General features: G+C 33.6%; 2 protein-coding genes across 2 annotated transcripts in view; one reads left to right on the forward strand and one right to left on the reverse strand.

Moving 5' to 3' along the window:
* The first annotated feature begins 2,561 nt into the window (after positions 1 to 2,561).
* LOC128992369 (nuclear cap-binding protein subunit 2) lies at positions 2,562 to 8,846 on the forward strand. The gene is made up of 4 exons (XM_054415918.1): positions 2,562 to 2,833; positions 4,976 to 5,157; positions 6,524 to 6,662; positions 8,016 to 8,846. Exons 1-4 carry the CDS (start codon positions 2,774 to 2,776, stop codon positions 8,112 to 8,114), a joined length of 480 nt encoding a protein of 159 aa, XP_054271893.1. The 5' UTR covers positions 2,562 to 2,773; the 3' UTR covers positions 8,115 to 8,846.
* An 894-nt stretch (positions 8,847 to 9,740) lies between these two features.
* Positions 9,741 to 12,201, reverse strand: part of LOC128992493 (ras-like GTP-binding protein RhoL) — a 34,857-nt gene continuing 32,396 nt past the window's right edge. Inside the window, exon 5 of the mRNA XM_054416085.1 lies at positions 9,741 to 11,701. Coding sequence (XP_054272060.1) covers positions 11,502 to 11,701 — 200 coding nt within the window. The 3' untranslated portion in view covers positions 9,741 to 11,501. The remainder of the gene's footprint in view (positions 11,702 to 12,201) is intronic.

Consider the following 12,201-nt stretch of genomic DNA (forward strand, 5'->3'; position numbering starts at 1 on the left):
TTTAGTATATTGGAGCGTTATTATGCGCCTAATGGTTACGGAGAAAATTCCAAAAAAATGTAAATTTAAAATTCCCATGTTATTCTTATGGAGAATAAGTAAACTGTTGTAGTTTGTTTATTTATGAACATATTTTGATCAAATTTGGAAAATGTTTTTATTTCTTACTAACCATTAACATTTTACAAAAAAAAGCAGTTTTACCCTCCCTGATGCAGCAAACCTAAGTACTTGTTAAACTAATTCTATTTAAATCGGGAATATATTTTTAAGTAGACATTTCAGTGTAAATCCAATCAATCAAATGGAAATTCGCTTAGTCTGCAGGTTTGCTGCGGCGGGGGTATTTAACGTTTACTTGGTATTTAACAAAATGTTTTAACCAAATAAAACTATTTATTTACAACAAATAACTAATGGTTGTATTAACTCACCTTGAAGCAAAATCATAAAAAAAAAAACAATCCTAATATAAAAGAGAAACAGTCGATATTAGTGTGCTCTACCGCTCTACCCACACGAAACAAACATAAAACGGGCTTCGGTTCAAATTTCAATATAGGAAGGAAATTCAATGGAGTCTCATAGAAAATTGCAAAATAAAATGGTTTACCCAACCCGCCATGTTAATTTATCCTATCCCAAGGGTGATGTAAATGTGAACAACTTCTTTTTCCTGCAGTTACCTAACAATGTACGTTCTCTCACTGATTTGAGAAAGCAAAGTGGCCAATTCGCTCATCAGTGAGACAATGTTAACACTGTCTCACTCTAATTACTTTGTCTCACTCCAGATTTGCAACGTGAAGGCACGAAATAGTGAGCACGTAACATCACAGAAAACGTACTACTATAACCTGTTATAGTAGTTATACTGTTATACTAAAGTAATACGTTTTCTGTTTTCTGTGGTAACATGCAGACAAGGTCATATGCTCGTGAAATTTGTTAGCAGCACTGGCTGTAAATCAGCCGGTCAACTGTTTTAGTGTTGTATCATTAAAAATGTCATATTAAAAGTTCACTTCTGTCTAAAAATATGTTACGTTTCTTTACTAATTTATTTGTTTTATGGTAACTGTAGGAAAAATATAATGTGCAACTCAAGTGCAAAGTGCAATTGACTCACTCGAGAGAAATACTTACTCACGAGCCGTAGGCGAGTGAGGAATGGTTTCTCGAGTGAGTCAATTGCTCACTAGTTGCACAAATAACTATACTTAACTCGGTGAAGTAAGGTTTCAAAAACTGCCCAGCGGCATGAAACAGCTGTACACCCAAGGATCCTTTGACGCAAAACTGCAACTCAAGGATCAATTCTAGGACCTACTATGTTTATTGTTTATATAAATGATTTAACTACTGCATTAAGTAATGATAATATTAAATCGTATATGTATGCTGATGATTTAGCTGTCCTGATAAATTGTAAATGTTCTTCCTTAATTAAAAATCTTCTACATACTACTAACTCTGTAATCGAGGACTGGACTGCTGCCAATTCATTGTGTATAAACAGTAGCAAAACACAGAATATTGAATTTAGTTTATCAAGTACCTGTTCAGATAGTGTTAAGTTTTTGGTTTTTGGGAGTATTAGTACAGCCTAACATTAAGTGGGATTCTCAGAGTGATATGATTTGTAAAAAAGTTGCCAAGGGTACATTTATGATTAGAAAACTTAGACCTTTTGTTAGTATAGATGTGTTGAAATCCATTCATTTTGCTCACATTCAAAGTCATTTGTCTTATAGTATTGTTGTGTGGGGCCATTCTGGTAGTATTAAAAAGCTGAAACTGTTGCAAAAGAAAGCTGTTAGGGCAATATTCAATGTTGACAGTGAAACACATTGTAAGCCATTATTCAAGAAACTTGGAATTTTAACTGTCACTTCTCTGTACATTTTAGATTGTTTACTGTATGTTAAAAATAATATTAGAGATTTCCCTACAAATGATTCAGTTCATAACCATTTTACCAGACAAAACACTTTTCTCCGTCCAAACCAATGTAATTTTATGACCACAATTAATAACTTTAGTGAATTTGGCAAAAGGTTGTATAATATGTTACCTGCTCACATTAAATGTCTTGAAATACGACAATTTAAATTTACTATTAGAAAGATTTTGTGTGATTTATGTGTGTATAAGGTCAAAGAATTTGTAGAACATATTAAGTAGGTTAATGCATATACTGTGATGTAATTGTATGACGTTGCTATACATGTATTTTAGTGTTGATGGCAATAAATGGATTTGATTTGATTTGATTTGATTTGATTTGCAAAAGGTAACGTTAAACCTATATCTAAACATTAATAACTATTTTAAACAGTTATTAATGTGCCAAACTGTCAATAAACTTTGAATCGGAGCTAATACTGGTTATACACAATATGCGTTTATTTTGTAGCTGCATGAAGTAAAGCCCAAGCACGGCCCGAGCCACCATCTTTAGTTTGAGCAGCAAAAAAAAGTGAAACAGCGAAACTAAACTGGGACAATGGAATCGGATCGGAATAGTAAACGTAAACAAACATAGCATAACCTAAATTGCTACATACTACTGTACAGTGTACATAATTTAATTAAATCATTATTTTCGTGATAAGGCTTTGGGCTTGTATGAACCTGCTGGCAGGAGTATTAAGAATTAAGGTGAATTGATTGTTAAAAAAATATCTAAAAGATTCTACATCCGACGAAGATATTTTAAGGCTTTCAGCTCAGTGTTTTAGTTCTGTTCTTTAAAGTATTTTTATAAACTGAAATGACATCAGTGATTTCTCCCTCTGTTGATTTGAGTTCTTATAGAGATCAGCACTTTAAGGTAATATTATAACTTTAGAATAGGTTTGTTATGCTAAAACCATTTATGATTATACATGGCTTTTAAGTAGTTCCAATTAGTCTTCATAGCCCAAGTAGGGTCCTATTACGCACAAGTAACTTACAGTGTCAAAGAAATAATCTACAGTCTAGGGCAGGCTATGCCTAGCTCTATTGCCTACCTAACTTAACTTACCTTGTCACAAATAAGTGTAATGGTATAACATTCTAGGGATGAGCATCAATAGTCAATGTTTTTTACATCAACGGTAGGTTACCGATATTTTTGTTACATCGATGTTTGACAAAAACATTGCTCTTTTTGGCCAAGTATTGAGATATCAATGTTTTCCATTAGGCCTACTGGAGAGTACAAAAAGCAGACAAACTAAAAAAGCATTGATGGTTAACGTCGATGTTAAGTTACTATCGATGGTGAACATCAATGGTTTAATCTATGCTCATCCCTATAATATTGTACAGGCTAAACCATTCATGTGTCTGCCACATAAATGCCATAACTTATGGACTAGAGAAACACAGTTAAGTGTAGATTTGATTGCAGTACCTGTAACTTAGGTCCTATTCACAATGTTCAGTTTTAGCGAATTTCCCATATAGGGAATAAGCTATTACCGTAGGTCTCATGGTAAGACCTACACCCGGGACCGATTTACTTTTTCGTTTTGAGGTCCCCAGAGGCCAAAAACACCATCCGTTCAAATTCATATATATATATATATATATATATATATATTTATATTTATATATATATATATATATTTATATATGTGTCCGTTAGCGCGATAACTCGAGCAAAATTGATCCGATTTTGATGAAATTTGGTACAAACGTGTAAACCTACATTTATTCGAACGAGTTCGCAAACCAGCATAATCGGACCATGGGATCAGGGGTTTATGGGGGGTTTTATGGGGTAAAAATGGGTTTTTCTCATTTTTGACCCTAAAAACTTTAAATTTCTAAATTTCTCTCCAGACCATTTTGAAGAGCTTATAAAAACAAATAATTTAGTATATTGAAGTTTTTTTGAATGTTCATTGACTACGGAGAAAATTAAAGAAATTGTAAATTTAAAATTCCCATGTTATTCTTATGGAGAATAAATAAACTGTTCTAGTTTGCTTGTTTATGGATATATTTCAATCAAATTTGGCAATTTGGCTTATTTCATACTAAGCTATCAATATTTCAATTGAAAAAACACACCTCAACATCTTTCTCGTAGCAGCAAACCTAACTACTCACTAAAATTAATGTTAGGCCTATTTAAATAGGAAATAAATCTGAAAATGTATAGGGAATATTTTAGTAGAAATCGAGCCTGGTGAATGGAAATTCGCTTAGTATGCAGGTTTGCTGCGACGGGGGTATTTTCATAATTTTAAAGTCAAATGATAATTCTAACCAAAATTTTGCAGTTTTTGACTTTACAGGGAGAGTAAAATGCCTTAATTTATTGTACTGTACCTACAATTTTTCCCTTTCCCTGTGTTTTAGACATTAGAATGTCATTCACTTCTATTGCTTAGACTATGCTTGTTTTGCAATTAATTTCAATAGGCGCATTTATCTGACTGTTCAAATGCTGAATGGTTCTTACAAATCAGTATTTTACAGAAACCTTTACTTACAACGAGTTTGCATCGATTGACTATAAAGGTCATAAACCTGCTGTAAGAATCCTTATCGTAATTAATTAGAAAACAATTGAATAATATCAGTTTACAGAGAAAATTAGATTCATAGAGAAAAGCTAGGTATAACGGTTAACTACGGTAGGCCTAATGCAAAACTTAGTAGGTATAAAATTTATTCATTTGTAGATTTTAAAGAACAGTTATGAAACTGTAAATCAGGCTTGAAAAACATGCTCACTCTGCTAATTTGGAGGCTTGTAGGGATGAAAATATTTTCTTTACTAAAAGAATTTAAGCCTATTGCAGATCTAAGTTTTTGCAACCAAAAAGGCTGTTAACAATAGCCAAGTTGTATAGTAGGTAGTTCTTACATTGGGATTTCAACTTGTTCATTGGGCCCATCAGTTAAACATTGTTTCAACGTTGTGTTTTCGTGTTTACAGTAGGCCTATATTGTTGATATTTTAAATATAAATTTTCAGGGTTCCAGGGGTGAACAAGAACGATTGTTAAGAGTTACTTCAACACTCTATGTTGGAAATTTGTCTTTTTATACAACCGAAGAACAGATTTATGAACTCTTCTCAAAATGTGGACATATCAAGAGAATTGTTATGGGATTGGACAAGTACAAAAAAACACCTTGTGGTTTCTGTTTTGTTGAGTATCCTTTTTATGACGTTCAAAGTAGCCTAGATAGTGTGGATTGACTTAAATACCTATACGTTTAATACTGTACCTGATGGTTGGGGAGTGAGCTGGTCTAGTGGTTAGAGCGCCGGACTTCTGGCCAAGAGGTCCCAGGTTCAAATCTAGCCAAATCACCAATGGATTTTATCCAAGTGATAATGCCGCAACCCCTAGGTCTAGTCTGAAGTAGGCCTAATGGGAAAATCAATCCGAGGCTCGTGCCTAGTGTCCTAGGAAAAAAAAATACTGTACCGGTACCTGATAAGTTAATAATAGGACTTTATTGAAAAGGTGTTGCTCTTATTTTTTCAGTTTTTCAGATATATAATATTATATTAGGATGAATTATTTGTAAAAAAATTCACATAAATGGTAGTGATCCAGTGCTTGATTTCTTTAAATTGAGTTTTGAAACTAGCCTAGATAACTTATCAGAAACTAAACCCATTCTGTCAATCCTCCGAATCTATCTTTTTCATTTGTGCCCCCTAGATGAAAAAGTACCTTCAGTTCAATAAAAACCACGAAAAACCACCATGAAAAACACGGTATGCCTACAGTAAAAAACGGGCTTTTACTGTAGGCCTAGGCTACCATGTTTTTAATATGGCTTTTTTTTTTAAATACAGCATCTGATAGTCCGGCACATTCAATTATGCAGCATCCGTCTAAAGGTTTGACACATTTTTAATGCTGATTTTAAGCCATGTTAGTGTCTTCAGCTGTGTCAGGAGCAATTGGCAGAGGAGGAAGCGATCGGCAAACGTTAGGAGATAGGAAGTTGGTAGCGAATAGAAAGAGTCCGGAGTGATCTACGGAGAGTAGGCAGGGAATGGCTGCTTTTTAGAACACGTTTAGTCCAGCACCACCAAAGTCCCAAACTTGCTGGATTGGTGAGCATATTAGTATTTGTTTTCTTCTTTCATGAGATATTTGTTTTGAAAGTTAAAACATAAAATAGGTAAGGTAGTGTTCCTGAAACACTATTTCTACGACCTGCCTTAAGTAGAGAGCCCTTGTGATTGTAATAAGTAAGAGGTTGACTTAACATTTGAGTTTAATCACAGAGAAGTAAGGCACAGAAGAAACTTGCTTACAGGACGACCGTGCGCTTTCAGCTTTAGTATGTTGTGTGTGGACGTACGTACATGCTAGGGCAAAATACTTGTTATGAGCTAGGAAGAGCCTAAACGGCGAGGGTCTTCCTCCAGCAGAAGCGATATACTATGTGATGGTAAGTGGGAAAGTAGTGCGAGGGTAGGTCACCAGCGACTAGTGCTAGACACCAGTGACACCACTTATTTGCACCATTGAATGCTTGAGCCTTAACAGGGTACTAGGTACTACACAAGACCAGATGCTGAGAACTGCATGAGGTATGTCAACGGGACACGATTGGACGATCGGATTGTCCGAACTGACTGGGACGCAGGGTTTGTGGAGGGGAGACAGTATGGCCGAGGCAAAACTGGCGGACAGGTAATTAGTTGTAAACAGTAGTATTGGATGAAGCATTAACTAAGGTTCAATATTCTTTTTGAGAAGGGTTAGTTTAGTGTTTAGGTTCTATTCACAATGCAACTTCAAATTCAACTTAGAATTTAAATAACACACTACTACCAAGTTCTCGCTTGATTATAACGTAGTTATGGGACATTCTTAGTTCGTTCAAAATCAAAATTTTACGATATTCATGCTATATTTATCTTATTTACCTTCGTGATAAGTTTGAAACCTCCTGACTCCTATCGTAAAAAATTGTACATCTTATAACCATTTCCAGCAGAATCAGCGTAATTTTTTAATTTGTTTGTAATTGGATTATTTCCCAGTTGTAATATAAATTGTTTCCTTTAACAAGTGATGATACTCATTAAACACGTAGTAGTGATTACCGTTTGTATAGATTTGCATGATTTTAACTTACTGTGGAAACCTGCTCATTCAGATGAATTTGGTTCAGACTTGGGACGGATGGTTCCCTGTGTTTGGCAACAACATAAATGCTTCGCTTTTTCTGCAGCCTTGTTAAACAATGTTTCGACTTGTTTCCTTGCCCAGTTACAAACAGATTTTTTTTTTGCTTCCCTTCGTTGTTTTCTATGGTATTTTAGTACTGCCCACATTATGTGTAGTTATTAATGTTCCCATTAAGTTTTGTATTCATAGTGTTTACTTCAGACAAGGATCAAACCTCGAGGTGTTCGAACGGAGGGAGTTAAATATAAATAATTATTAAACCTACAAGAATCTTTTTGTTGATTTTGAATGCCCTTTTGATTTACTAAGTATTAATATTATGACATACAACCACGGTAAAAATCAATAACTCAAGTGTCTTGAAACTCTAAAAAGACAGCTGTAGGAGTAAAGGTACACGCCTATTGAAATATTTGATATTTTGGCTTTATTAACCTAATCTATTTGAAGATAGACCCATCTAACTTAACCAAATTAACCTAACTAGACGGAAAAATTGGCTCATAACTTCTTGGCCATATTCCACTACACACAAGTCCAGTTTACCATTTGAAAGATTTGGTAAGGTACCTTATGATTTATATCCGTATTAACAACCCTAATCACAACCCGTGTTGTGAAGTTCCCGAGTACCAAGAAGCCTACTCCGCATCTAATCCCTCCCCCCTCCAGTCAGAACACCCTCTACTACCTGGCACAGCCCTTAATCCTCCTGATGAATTCTAATATTTGCTAATCCTGAAACAATCGATAGGCCTTCACTCTGTTTTCCCACAAAAGACTACATCATGCAGAACTATTTTGATCTTGGATCTTTCACATAAAGTCTTCTAATGTAATGTATGATTACAGGTGCGTGACGAATATCGCACAGACTTTGACGGAGGTCGAGGAGGCTATGGGAAGATTATTCAACAGAAGGTCGTCCCACCTGATGTAGACTTTCGATGATCTCGGCACCAATCAGCTGTGTGGATCCTCACAGTGTAAAAGTCGACCATTTTTCAATTTTATTTTGGTAATGTGACGTGTGAATATTCTACCTTAACATCAATATAATTATTCATTAGTTAACGAATAAAGGTTTACATTTTGTTAAGGGCATTTTGTTTATCCATAATCTGAGAATACCATTATAGAAGAGCATCTAATATTCATCCATGCTTTTCATAGGAGTAAAGATGGTAAATTTATTAATTTTTTTAATTTTAACTGTCAATTATTTCAGATTTTATGTTAAAATGATTTTTTACTCTAGTGTTAACGTATGCGTGATCTCTTCAGAATTTTAAAAACATTAAACGCAAAACTGATTACTGTATTACACTTGTCTACTAAACAGATGGTTACCAGTTTGATTCTAAATACAAGGATGTAAAATTTTGAGTGTTTTGACCACACACAGCTTTAATTGGTCTGTTGGCTTTCAATACATTATCTTATCCTCATGTTAATATTATTGCCAGTTTATAAATCAAACTTGGCCGACAGATTGCACTGAGATGTAGATTACTGGATTTTGTTGATTAAACTAATTTCTTAATCAAGTAAAACGATAAGGACGACTTATTTTTAGATATTATATTAGACTTATATTAAGATTTATGTAATTGACAAGACACCAGTTACTGCTATAAGCACCCAATGTAACGTTATTTGTGTCAATAAATTGATTTGATTTGATTTGATTTGATTTGATAGAGCATCTATAATGTCATATCAACTACTTTAGTACCTACCTAACAAAAAAAGGTAGGAAATAGAGTTGTAGCTACTAGCATATGTGAATGACTCATTCAATTATGCTCTTCTTTAATGAAAAATTGGAATTCTATATATACACTTCAGTACCGGTACCCAAAAGTCAATGATTATATTGAACTTACTGAACTTAAAACATAGCAGTGGAGAAAAGTTGATGTTATAAGTACCCCAGCAGCAGCAAACCTGCAGACTAAGCAAATTGCCATTTGCCTGAATTGATTTTAAATTAATCTATTGAAATAACATTTGGTTTAATGAGTACCTAGGTTTGCTGCTACAGGGAGGCTAATGAAGTGTGCTTTTTTAGTAAAATATTAGTAGCTTAGTATAAAATAAACAAATTTGCCTAGTTTGATCAAAATATACAACAACAAGCAAACTACAACATTTTAATAGCCGTACAAAAACACTTTGGTATACTAAATTATTAGTTTTTAAGCTCTTTAAAATAGTCTGGATAGAAATTGGGAAATTTTGTGTTTAGATGGTTGAAAATGAGAAAAACCTATTTTTACCCCATAAAACCCTGTTCCCATGGTCCGATCATGCTGGTTTGCGAACTTGTTTAAGCTTATTCCGACTTACACCTTCAAACCAAATTTCATCAAAATTGGACAAAAGTTACTCTATTTATTGCGTTCACAAATGTATATATATGTAAAAATTTTAACGAATAGTGTTTTTGGGTTCTAGGGAAATCAAAATTTAAAAGTATATCGGTCCCGGCTCCAGGTCTTACCATGCCATCTACAGTAATAGCTACTTCCCTATAGGGAAATTCGCTAAAAGGGAGAATTGAATCATTAATTAAAGCAAACATACAAACTTTATTAAAATTACTTTTTTCAGCGCAGTAAGGTACAGATTTATAAGTAACAAAATTAGGCTTACATAAATATATGTACAAGTGCTAACAAAATCTGTATCAAAACTACAATAAAGGAGAAATAACTACTATATGGCTTGAACAGTTGTCAAATATGTTCTGATGCTCTCTAAAATTAAGTTAATAGTAATATTTGTAAAAATAATACCATACAGTATATTATATATAAAACTTGAAACTTCATTCTGGAAAATAACTTTACAATACTGATTACTTTATACTTGCAATCTTAATTAAATAAAACTAGAATAAATATTTCTAATTACAGGTAAATAAATATAACCAGTTAGTCAGGTTATTACCTAAATAGTTAGTAAAAACTATTCAGTTATTACTAAATGTCTCCATTAAATCAGTTTGGCATTGCGTCTTTGGGTTTAAAATTCACCTATAGATAACTCAACGTTTACAAAAATGTATAAATTTTAACTTGTAAAACTGTACAAAAAAATTACTCCTTTTTTTCAAACACCAGCTATCCATATTCAAAACCGTTCACATTTTTAAAACATATCTTACGAACAACTAGTGTACATCTTATTAAATAACACACTATTATTCACTTTATAAGCCTGCATTAACAGAGAAGTGTAGTATAGAGGAAACACACTGTGGGACCAGCGTGCACTTTCAGCTCTAGTATGTTGTGCCGGAAATAAACTTTTGAAGAGCAAGGAAGGGCTCAAGTGGCGAGCACTGTCCAAAAAAGCCTATTGCACGGTAAGCAAGATCTTCCTCCAGTGTGTACGTTGTAGTACGTGAGGGGGAGGGGGGCGGTGTTGGAATTTGCCCTAGATACCAGCGACTAGACACCACTTAAGGTGAAATATTGAATGTTTCCTCTGTGCTGCATTACAATATACAAAATATGTGACTGTAGAAATAGTTTATTTAACCAAAAATCTTAATTAAAAGCTGCTAGCCAATGTAGGACATGAGCTAAAAACATCTAAAACTATAAGGTATGGAATTCCTTTTACAATTAATTGTAAATTACATACTTCAATTTAACAATGTTTGTCCAACAAATTAAAATATCCTAACTTCGGATTTCAATTAGTTTGACAGCTAAAAATCATTTAAGTTTGAGGAGTAAACATATGAAACCGTGGGGGATTTTTTTCAGACTTAAGAGCAAAACCAATACTACTTAGTACAGTTTTTCACTAAAATACTTTTAAAACATAAAAAAAAACACTTAAAGAGAGGCACAAGACATAAATTACAATAATTTACAAAAGGGATAATTTGTAGGTTACAAATTAGAGATGTGTCTGGTACAGTTATCTAATGTTACATATTGAATCAGTCATTATTTTGAACAATTTTAATTGATGGGCTTTGACTTTCTCAAACTCAAAGTTAGTGCCTCATGTATCCAAAGTAAGTGAACATTTATCATTGATTCATCTCATAGTATAAATACTGAAACATAGATTTTGTAAACATGGTTGTACCTAACGTATTAATAAATAACCTCTAAGTCCACTCAACAACATGTTTAAAGTGAAACAGCATGCAGAGAATAGTAGGCCTACTGTACAAGATTATATTTCTTAGTTCGTTCATACAAGCGTATACGTCATTGATGATCTTTTGGTCAAAACAAGTTGGCACAATAAAGCAAATATATAAATAACATTAATCCTAACAATATTATGAAGTATGTTACAAAGCGGGCACTATGGCTACAGGTACGAGCAGTACGATTTCCGTTTGTTTTTGTTCACTACACTTCTCACAGCATCAATAAAGATTTCGTTAAGTCCTTCATTGTTTTTTGCCGAACACTCCACCAGTCTTGTTGCTTTTATTTTCCTCCTCATCTTCTTCCCCTCAGAGGTTGAGATTGTGTCGCCATCTTCGTTCCTCAAATCCGTTTTTGTTGCTGAAAAAATAAGTACTTAAAGAATTTGCAATTTCATAATCTACCGCAGTTAGTAATCAACCAATTGTTTTAACAGCTCCATTCTCTACGTGTTTCTGACAAATAAAATTCCTTGTTAATAGGTACTGTATCTCAAATTCTTGAGGAGAAATCAAAATAACAAAATTTAGGCCATGTTATTCATGATATGACAAACAATGTACTGTATGTCCAGAAAAAAAACTTGAAAGAAATCTGTAAGAAACTCTTAAAACTGAGTAAAGAAATGTAATCAACACATCCATACCACCCAGCGAGCTATACAGGGTGTCCCGGAACTCTCTACCAATATTTTAGGGCATTGTTCCTGGGTAAGAAACATATCTAAATATCATATTTAAATTGTCCGGAAGTCCTTAGTTACTCAGATAGCCGCCATTTTGTTTTTTTCACTTATTAATTTTTTTCTGAAAATTGGTTAAACATACGAAGTTGAAACTTTGCACAAACATTTATGACAA

Source organism: Macrosteles quadrilineatus, unplaced genomic scaffold (genome assembly GCF_028750875.1).
Source record: "Macrosteles quadrilineatus isolate MER2022 unplaced genomic scaffold, UCM_ALF_1.0 Scaffold_4__1_contigs__length_99947679, whole genome shotgun sequence".
Classification (NCBI taxonomy): domain Eukaryota; kingdom Metazoa; phylum Arthropoda; class Insecta; order Hemiptera; family Cicadellidae; genus Macrosteles; species Macrosteles quadrilineatus.